Source organism: Cervus elaphus, chromosome 11, assembly GCF_910594005.1.
Source record: "Cervus elaphus chromosome 11, mCerEla1.1, whole genome shotgun sequence".
Lineage (NCBI taxonomy): Eukaryota > Metazoa > Chordata > Mammalia > Artiodactyla > Cervidae > Cervus > Cervus elaphus.
In genome coordinates this window covers 60,619,635-60,630,204 of record NC_057825.1, presented here as the reverse complement: position 1 = coordinate 60,630,204, position 10,570 = coordinate 60,619,635, and the positions used below count along the sequence as shown (strand labels likewise).

The 10,570-nt window shown below is 39.6% G+C and overlaps 1 protein-coding gene across 1 annotated transcript; it reads right to left on the bottom strand.

Moving 5' to 3' along the window:
• Nucleotides 1-1,155: 1,155 nt before the first annotated feature.
• MRPL19 (mitochondrial ribosomal protein L19) lies at nt 1,156-10,047 on the bottom strand. Its single transcript, XM_043917918.1, has 6 exons — nt 9,913-10,047; nt 9,605-9,722; nt 6,295-6,413; nt 5,949-6,083; nt 1,847-2,028; nt 1,156-1,754 (listed from the first exon to the last, which is right to left on the bottom strand). The coding sequence occupies exons 1-6, from the start codon at nt 10,013-10,015 to the stop codon at nt 1,533-1,535; spliced, it is 879 nt and encodes a 292-aa protein (XP_043773853.1). The 5' UTR covers nt 10,016-10,047; the 3' UTR covers nt 1,156-1,532.
• Nucleotides 10,048-10,570: the final 523 nt, after the last annotated feature.

Below are 10,570 nucleotides of genomic sequence, written 5' to 3'. Positions count from 1 at the left end.
GAAGGAGAAAACAGGACAAGACGCAAATAGTACAAAATGTCGAGAAACATATGGATGAGATATAAAACCACAAGAAGAACAGGACAAGAAACAAGCAGAACACAATTTTAAAAGCTGAGAAAACATGAATGGACTGGCAGACTTAAGAAAGGCAAATCAAGCCAGCAGTGGAGAAGATGAGAACCAACCCAGTTAACCTCAATTGTTAAGTCAGCAGATCAGCAACTAGGGGGTCAAGGACAGTGGCTAAACTCATGAAACCTGATGAAACTATCTGGAAGTTTCAAATAGGATATCCTTTTCCCAACTCCCCACAATTGCTTGTCTGGCCCTCCTCCACATCAGCTGAAGTTAGGAGGTTTCTCTAGAGAAGCTAGAACAGTTTTCTGGACTGCAGGCACTTGTGTGTGGGGGAGGGGGATGGACAGGATGGCCATAAAAATACAGGGTGCCAGAAATCTCATTCTTTTTCTTCAATATGGGTAAAGGTAGAAAGACCCTTAGCCTCCAGGAAGGAGATTGGAAACCTTTACTTTGGAGACTGACCAAAGCAAGATACTCATGTGGAGTATCTTTTTGTAAACTCTCATGGAAGCTGAAGCAACTATGATCCAAAGAACTTCATTATGCTCTCCCCAAAGCCTTCATGTAAAAATAACAATGTTGGGACTTCCCTAGTGATCCACTGGTTAAGAATCCACCTTCCAATGCAGGGGACACTGGATCAAACCAGGGTTCAATCCCTGGTTGGGGAACCAAGATCCCACATGCCAAAGAGCAGCTAAGCCCTCGCACCACAACTAGAGAGCCTATGCACAGCAACGAGAGAAGTCTGTGTGCCGCAAGCAGAGAAGCCCTCTCATGCTCTGACACCCAGCACTACAAAAAAAAGGCAATCTTGTCCTTTTACACCTGCAAACAGATTTTTCAAAAGTAAATGTACTGTTTAAGAATGTATGTTATGTAATAAACTAAAAGAAATGCAAGGGAATGATTAACACAAAGTTGGGATACTGCCTGTAGGCAGTATCCACATGTATGTGGGAGAGGGGACAGATGCAATTACAGACACACAAGAGTCTTCTTAGATTCTACTAAATGCTCTATTTCCTAACTTTCTTCAATATTACAAATGTTTTACTTCTTAATCTGGTGGTGGGTATATGAATGCTCATTTTATTATTACCCTTTCAATCATACACTTTCTTGTATTTATAATTTATTTCACAAATTCAAAAAATCATCCTACCGACTTCCTTGTTCAGATCCCAAGCTCAATGAAGAGCATTCCAGTAACAGTTTGATGCTATTATAGCTTTGCCTCCATTAAAAGAATGAACATCAGACCACTTGGCATGAACATTTTTCTTTTTAAAATAATAAACGGGTGTGATGATTTTTTTAATAAAATTCATAAAATAACACTTAACTGATTTAATGACTATGTCCTAATATATGAGATTAAATTGGTTTCTAAATAAATCCTCTGAGGGTCAGTATATCCTCTGCCAGTAACCAAACCCATTCTCAGATCAGGAATTTTTCGATGCTTCAATTTCATTCCATATTGCAGCTTCAATCTTTGATGTGTCATATTCCCTCATCATATCAAATTCAAGCCATGGCTGACTCCACTTCTGGGCTTCTCTCATTTGCTCTTCGGTTAAACAAAGGTCAAATCTGATCCCTTTAACATTAAATTTTGGACGTTCCCAGCGTTTGGACCAGGGTTTTGGCTTCATTTTTACTTTTAGCTAAGGAAGATATAAGAAAAGGAACAAATTAGGCTGATAATTGCCAAAAAAAATTATTCTTGCACTTCCAGTTCCAAATGTACAACTTATACCTGATTAATAGGAACTTCTTGGCTAGGTTCTTGTGCTACTGGCTTCATGTTCATATCAAAAGTGCTGTATTCAGGAAGAGCATCTCTCAAGTATAGCAAACTATCATCGAGCCGTTTCTCTAATTTGACAACTTGGATCTCCTGGATTCGAGGATTATAAAGTTCAAAGCAAATCTCAACACCTAAAAAGAGAAAACATATACTTACAATCTAAATTCAGATTCCTGCATACACCTCATACTACAATAAAGACTATTTCATGAAGGAATTAGCTCAGGGTTTTTGCATGTAGGAAATGTGATATAAATTTGTAACCTTTAAAATGAAAATTATTGAAAGAAATAGAAATAAAGCTATTAGATTAAAAAAATGAGAAAACCTGATTTAGAATGATAAAGTCTAAAGAAAAATGTCTTCTATAAATATAATGAGCCATTTATCTCTTTGATTTTGACAGTATTAGTTGGAAGTTTGAATAAATTCTTCACTCACATTCTTATTTCCCAATACTTTAATAAAACTGGATCTTCTACATTTAAAGCAACAGAATTAATGATTCAAAAGAGTAAGTACAATTTTTAAGTTCTAATTTTGATTCAGAAGTCCTCGTAAGATGGCCTAGGTTTGTAAATACTCTGTGCCCTCTATAGGAGGAACAGCTTTGAGTGTTTCCAAGATGCTGATATAAAAGGTTAATATATATAATCTGTATCATGAACATTTAAAGGGACGTGTACTCTGACCCAAGAGAAATATAGATAGTAAAACATATGATCAACATTAACATCTAGTATTAATAACAGGATTTAATCAAGTTTCACTCTACATCTATTCTGTTATAGGCACTGATTTAGGAGCTGTGCCTACAGCAAAATCTAAATAGATAAAACTCTTCTCTTCTCATAAAGCTTATATTCTAGTTCAGTCCAGTCACTCAGTCATGTCCGACTCTTTGCAACCCCATGAACTGTAGCATGCCAGGCCTCCCTATCCATCACCAACTGCCGGAGTCTACCCAAACCCATGTCCATTGAGTCGGCAGATGACAACAATAAAGAGATGGCAAACAATAAATAAAAAAACCAGCAAAGTAATTTTATATAGTGAAGACAATACAGGATGATTACATTGTGACTGAGAAAGGGGCAACTTTATTTATCCTGAACCATGCAGCTTGTGGGATCTTAGTTCCCCAACCAGGGATTGACAGCAAAACATCAAGTACTAACCACTGGACCACCAGGGAATTCCCAGGGGCAACTTTAAACAGTATCATCAGGACAAGCTTCTTTGAAAAAAACAGCATTTCAACTGATACTACAAAGGGCCAAGAATGCTCCAGGCAGAAAGAACAGCAAACACAAAAGCTCTGGGGTCTTAACAAACCTACCATGTTGGAAAAACCAGAAAAAGGTCCATTTGGCTAAAGTATAGTAACTTGGTGGATCAAGAAGGTAAGCCAAGGATACCGCACAGCTGCAGGCAGGAGATGATGGTGGCAAGGACAAGAGTGGTAGCAGTGGAGGTGGAGACACAGACAAAGCTGGGATAAAATTTCTGGAGATTAAGCCATGAAAACTTGCTGCCTGGATGTGTGAAAATGAATAACTAAAAATAGCTCCTAAGTTTTGGGTTTAAGTAAATGGGTATGGAGTAATACAACTTATGGAAATAGAAAAGAAAAAACAAAAAACAAACCTGTGAAAAGAACACATTATGAAGGAAATGGAGTTCTGTTTTGAACTTGCTTTAACAAGATACCCAAATGGAGATGTCAAACCGGTAACTGTATTAGAGTATCTGGAATAAGGAAGAGGTCAGTCATCAACATAAATCTGGGAATAAATACCACATGAATGGTATTTAAAGCCAAGGGACTAGAAAGAATCAAAGTAGGAAGTATCAGTGTGGAAGGTACAGGCAGGTCACAGTCAAAATGTTAATGGTAGAAAATGTTAATGGCAAGACAGAGCTAATACTTGTGAGAATTCTGTGTCAAGTACTTCACATACAACATGAGAATTAACTGACCACAACCCAGGGAGGTAGATCTGATGGACAGAGTGCCTGAAGAACATGGATGGAGGTAGAGACCAAAACTATCCCAAAGAAAAATAAATTAAAAAGACAAAATGGTTGTCTGAGCAAGCCTTACAAATAGCTGAGAAAAGAAGAGAAGCAAAAGGCAAAACAGAAAGGGAACTCAATCCAGAGTTCCACAGAATAGCAAGGAGAGATAAGAAAGCCTTCTTAAGTGAACAATGCAAAGAAATAGACGAAAACAATAGGATGGGAACAACTAGAAATTTTTTCAAGAAAATTGGAGGTACTGGGGAAACATTTCATACTAAAATGGGCACAATAAAGGATGGAAATGGCAAAGACCATAACAGAAGCAGAAGAGATTAAGAAGAGGTGGCAAGAATACACAGAATAACTGTACAAAAAGATCTTCATGACCCAGATAACCATGATGGTGTGGTCACTCACCTCAAGCCTGACATCCTGGAGTGTGAAGCCAAGTGGGCCTTAGGAAGCAATATGATGAACAAAGCTAGTGGAGGTGATGGAATCCCAGCTAAGCTATTGCAAATCTTAAGAGATGATGCTGTTAAAGTGCTGCATTCAATATGCCAGCAAATTTGGAAAACTCAGCAATGGACATAGGACTGGAAAAGGTCAATTTTCATTCCATTTCCAAAGAAAGGCAGTGCCAAAGGATGTTCAAACTACTGTACAACTGTGCTCATTTCACATGCTAGCAAGGTAATGCTCAAAATCTTTCAAGCTACGCTTCAACAGTACCTGAAGCGAGAACCTCCAGATGTACAAGCTGGATTTAGAAAAGGCAGAGCAAACGGAGATCAAATTGCCAACATCCACTGGATCACAGAAAAAAGCAAGAGAATTCCAGAAAAACATCTGCCTCACTGACTAGGCTAAAGCTTTTGATTGTGTGGATCACAATAAACTGTGGAGAATTCTTAAAGAGATGGGAATACCAGACCACCTTACCTGCCTCATAAGAACTGTATGCAGGTTAAGAAGCAACGGAACCAGACATGGAACAATGAACTGGTTCCAAATTGGGAAAGGAGTATGTCAAGGCTGTATATTGTTATCCTGCTTATTTAACTTATATGCAGAGTACATCATGTGACATGCCAGGCTGGATGAAACACAAGCTGGAATCAAGACTGCTGGAAGAAATAGCAACAACTTCGGATATGCAGATGACACCATCCTCATGGCAGAAAGCGAAGAGGAACTAAAGAGCCTCTTGAGAATGAAAGAGGAGAGTGAAATAGCTGACTTCAAACCCAGCACCTGCGACTTCCCTGGTGGTCCAGGAGGGCTTCCTACATGGCTCAGTAGTAAATAATCTGCCTGCAATGCAAGAGATCCAGGTTTGATCTCTGGGTCGGGAAGATCCCTTGGATGGGGGCACAGCAACCCACTCCAGTATTCTTGCCTGGAGAATCCCATGGACAGAGAAGCCTAATGGGCTACAGTTCATAGAGTTGCAAAGAGTCAGACAAGACTGAGGGATCAACACTTTCACACTTTCAATACTCTCCAAGTCCATCCATGTTCCTGCCATTTTGATCCATAATCCATAATTTTTCTACAATTTTACCACATATTCCCCTATCTTATTGGCATAGAAAAAATAATTTTGCCTTTTAAAAAATTCCTCCAGTTCTTATTAATTGTGGTGACTGTTGTAATATAAAGCAAAATGGGGGCCATTCATCTCAGGAGAAAGCAACTTATAAGGACATCATTATGTTTATCTTAATGTTTTCAAGGGTTATTTGGTTCAAAAATAAATGTCCCTGCACTGTTTTACAGTCACTTGTCTCATCTTTTAATGTTGCTATGATTTGGAAAGTCCACTTCTAACAGTTGTTGTCTCTGTAACAAAAGAAGCCTTTGGAAACAACCTCAGTTCTCATACGTTTTTAGGCCACAGGCTCCATATCATCCCTCAGAGTTCTCTTTCACTTTCAGGTTCCAGATGTCTTATTCCAGAATGAAGAAAACAGAAAAGACTCCTGAGATAACATTTTCCAGAAAATGAAAACAATGAAATGAAACCTACCTTGTCCTTCAATGGTATTCCTAAGGATAAAAGTAGCTCCAAGTCCTGTTCCCGATCTCTGGATGCAAATCCCCAGAAACTGGCTGGTTTTTCCATTGGCATACGGGTCAGCAGTAGTAACACGAAGAATGCTACCTACAAATTCAAAGGAGAAGCGAACTTTTACATGAAATGCAGAGTCGAACAACAGTATTTCCACATAACTCCAAAACTTCCAAAATATATTAATATAATGTTAGAAATAAGTACCTCATATGGGCAAAACCTGTTTGAAAAACAATTTTCTCTGTATCATGAAAACTAACCCTCCTACCACTAATGATAAAAGCATCCAGCTCTTACTGACCAACGTAGAACTCTGGAATGTGGAGTATCTTTCTCCTTTCTAACATATCTTTTCTTTCTATTTGAAATTTCAGAGGATTTGTTCTTCCCCTTGGAGGAATGAATTCAGGACTCAAGAACCTACGAAAAATATAAAGTAAAATAAATTAAAAGCAAACTTAAAGACCATTAAAACAAACCACTGTTTTACCAAAAAAAGTGAAAGATTAGGATGCTGACATGTTTTATTCTTTCTTCTCTAAATAAGAAAAGTCCACCTTATTTCTATAATTGTTGTCAATTCTCATAAAAACAGCTAATAATTCCTGAGTACTCACTAAGCATTGTGTTAAAAGTTTTATTAAACATGAGTTTGGTGTCATCATCTCCTTTTCACAGATGAAGAAAATGAAGCTTGGAGACAGTAAATAACAGATTTATTATTACATTATCTATAAACATATCATTAAATATAGGCATGTCTGTCAGATTCCAAAGTCTAACCCATAGGCTTCATGTTGAGTTGTACATGTTACAGTAAATTATATTGGAAAAGATATAAACATATAAATCAACTGCAAACTAACTTTAAAAATAATCTCCCTATTCTCAAACTGATTTTAAACTTATTACAAAATATTTAATCTATAGAAGAGCATAAATGACATTACCATGAACATACTTGTCCCTGTCACCCATCTCAAGAAATAAAATATCAATATAGTTGAAGCTCCAGTGTACCCCTCCCTACCCCCACAGTTAATTTTGTTGTTGTTGTGTGTTAGTTGCTAAGCTGTGTCTGATCTTCAGTGACCCCATGGACTGTAGCCCACCAGGCTCCTCTGTCCATGGGATTTCCCAGGCAAGAATACTGGAGCAGGTTGCCATTTCCTTCTCCAGGGGACCTTCCTGACCCAGGGATCAAAACTGCGTCTCCTGCATTGGCAGGTGGATTCTTTACTACTGAGCCACCAGGGAAGCTCCACAGCTAATTACTATGGGATAATTAATTTGGTGATGATTATTCCTAAGAATTTCTTCCTTTTCCTCAATGTCCTACTTTAAAATGCTTCAAACTTACCAAACAGATGAAATAGTAATACAATGAACACTCATATATACTTCATGTAATTTCACCAACTACCAACATTTTGCCAGATTTGCTTTATATATAATTTTTTCCTGAGCCATTTGAAAATGTCAAATAGCAAGGCATTTCATCCTTCAATACTTTAGAAGGCTTCCACTAAGATAAGAATTTTCTTACATTTATCACAATACCTTTATGACACCTAAGAACTTCAGCATTAATTCAATAATCTAACATAGTTCATATTTAAATGCGCCTAATTGGTCCTGAAAAAGGTCTTTTATAGATTCTGTTGCCCATTTCAAACTATAATCAAGCTTCACACATTATATCTGGTTTTTATTGTCTTAAACTAGTACTCTTCCCGTATCTGCAATTTGTAATGATTCTTTTCTTCAAAGAGTCAAAGCCTATCACATTATAGACCACTGCTGGATTCTGGATTTATTGTTTCCACATGCCTAGACTGAGGTTAAACATTTTGGTAAAAATATTACTGAGGTGATGATGTGATCTTCTTATTCTGTCACGTCGGGAGACACATAATGTCAGCTTGTACCACTATTTGGAAAACCAGATTTGATTGCTCTGTAAAAGCAGAGAATTTCCCCTCTACATTTTTTAAACTTTACATATGTATGAATGTATGGGCAATATAAAAATGCTGCAATACTTGTCAATTCTTCTGCAGGTTGCTTTTTCACACATCATATTTGTGAAGTTCATCCATGTTAACTCTAGTTCATTTCTGTTTCACTGCTGTACAATAGTGTATTATGTGAATGTATTTGCCCATTCACCTCCTGAAGGATATCTAAGCTACTTCTAAATTTTTAATACAAACTTTACTTTTGTGTTCATTTTTGTACATATCTCCTTGTACATATTACATGTCTCTCAGTTCATATTACCTTCCTTAACTTGCATACTCTCTGGATGGAAAGGTACAACCTCAAACTTACTAAATTTTGTCAAATTATTTATCAAAGTAGTTATTCCCATTTAACTGAATTATATTAAGTGTTGCCATTTAAGAGAAATATTCCTTTTCCACCTTAAAAAAAGTACAGAGAAATATTTTCTAAGTCTCTTGGTTCCATAAATTCAAGTTTATTTCAACTTAGAATCACAGGATATTTTAAATGTTAAACACAAATACACACACAGAGATAATCCAATCGACAATATAGAACTCTCATATAGCCTGTGTGTGTTGGTCACTCAGTCCTGTCTGACTCTTTGTGACCCCATGGACTGTAACCCACCATGCTCCTCTGTCCATGGAATTCTCCAGGCAAGAATACTGGAGTGGGTTGCCATTTCCTTCTCCAGGGGATCTTCCCAACCCAGGGACTGAACCCAGATCTCCTGCATTGCAGGCAGATGCTTTACCATCTGAGCTACTAGGGGGGCCCTTTATATAGCCTAAATCACACCAATTTTCCCCCCTAATATTTGCTTTTTAATAAAGTTGTTGTACAAGTTTACAGAAACACTTTCTGCAAATCTTAGATCATCTAAATTTACATGTACTTCAAAGTTACCACTGTACACTTAAATGAACCAGGTTTTTAGAAAATATTTATTTTTAGTTAATTGTTTGGCTTTGCTGGGTCTTAATCACTGCAGGAGGGATCTTCCATCTTGCAACATGTGGATCTTTAGTTGCCACATGTGGGATCTGGTTCCCCTACCAGGGATCCAAACCAGGCCCTCTACATTGGGAGCACCCAGTCTTAGCCACTGGGCCACCAGGGAAGTCCCTTAACCAGGATTTTAAGCACACTGTTTTGAAGAGCAAATTTCAGGCACAAATTAGTGGAAATTTCTACCACTGTATCGCTTTTGCAGGGACACTAAAATACGATGAGTTGGGAAACTACAACAGGCTGTTTGGTCCAATCCATTTCCACCTAGGGAAGTAAGATCTTAACATCAACAGGTAAAATACGAGGTACTTCACAGAAAAATTCTTGGTACAGGCCAAAGAGCTTCCAATCTGGGCAATCTCTACTTGAAGTTCTGATCTAGTATGACTGCAGAAAATGCTGACTTGGGAGAGCCAGGAAGACAAACCTGAGCTCGGTGTGCTTCCCAGATTCATGAATTCTGCATACAAGCTCTTATCCTGTGAGTTCCAGATCCTAGGATAAGACCCGCTTCAGACTTCGGAAGCAACTATAGGTTCGAGAACGCACAGACCCAAAAATGCAAGAATCGCTTCCAGGTCGCGGGGCCTCACCTGCTTTCCCGGCGTTGAGGACTGCGCTTGTCCACTATAACTGGTTTCGGCGGTGGCTGGAACACGCCAGGCTCAGAAGGTCCAGTGATCTGCCGCCGGCCCGGCCACGCCAGGACCCCTGCAGGGGCACACCACAGAGGTCAAGACTGCTTCTCACAGCCCAGAGCCTCTGAAACCTCGCACTCTCCCCCAGCTCCCGGTCCCACGAGAGGCTCCTCCCAGGTCGCCCGTGACTTCCAGACTCGCCTCTCCCCTAGCCTGACCCGAAGCTCTTTCTGCCCCCGGCTAGCAAGCTCCGCTGCACTTACGGCTGGCGACAGAGGTTGACACAGGGAGTAGAGCCCTGGCGGATCGAAAGCTCGGGCCCAGACCCTTTGCAGCCTGGCAGCCCCTTGCGATAGAGGCCGCCATGCTTGTGCTCTCTGTTGAGACTACAACTCCCAGTGATCAGTGCGACAAGGAAGCGGCCGCCCAAGGCCAGATGGCAGCTTCTACGGGACAAAATAGTCAAGTTTTTCTCTACCCCCGAGCCCCGCTCCCCACAAAGGCCTGACTGTCTTAGGGAAAGTGCACTGTATTTCCCTGCAAGGAGATCTAACCAGTCCATGCTAAAGGAAATCAGTCCTGAATATTCATTGGAAGGACTGATGTTGAAGCTGAAACTCCAATACTTTGGCCACCTGATGCGAAGAGCTGACTAATTTGAAAAGATCCTGATGCTGGGAAAGATTGAAGGCAGAAGGAGAAGGGGGAGACAGAGGATGAGGTGGTTGGATGGCATCACCGACTCAATGGACATGAGTTGAAATAAACTCCGGGAGTTGGTGATGAACAGGGAGGCCTGGCGTGCTGAAGTCCATGGGGTCGCAAAGAGTCGGACACGACTGAGCGACTAAACTGAAGTGAACTGTATTTCTCTAGTTCCCATAATGTGCCAGGTTATGTCGGTCCACTGGGGTGTTCTCT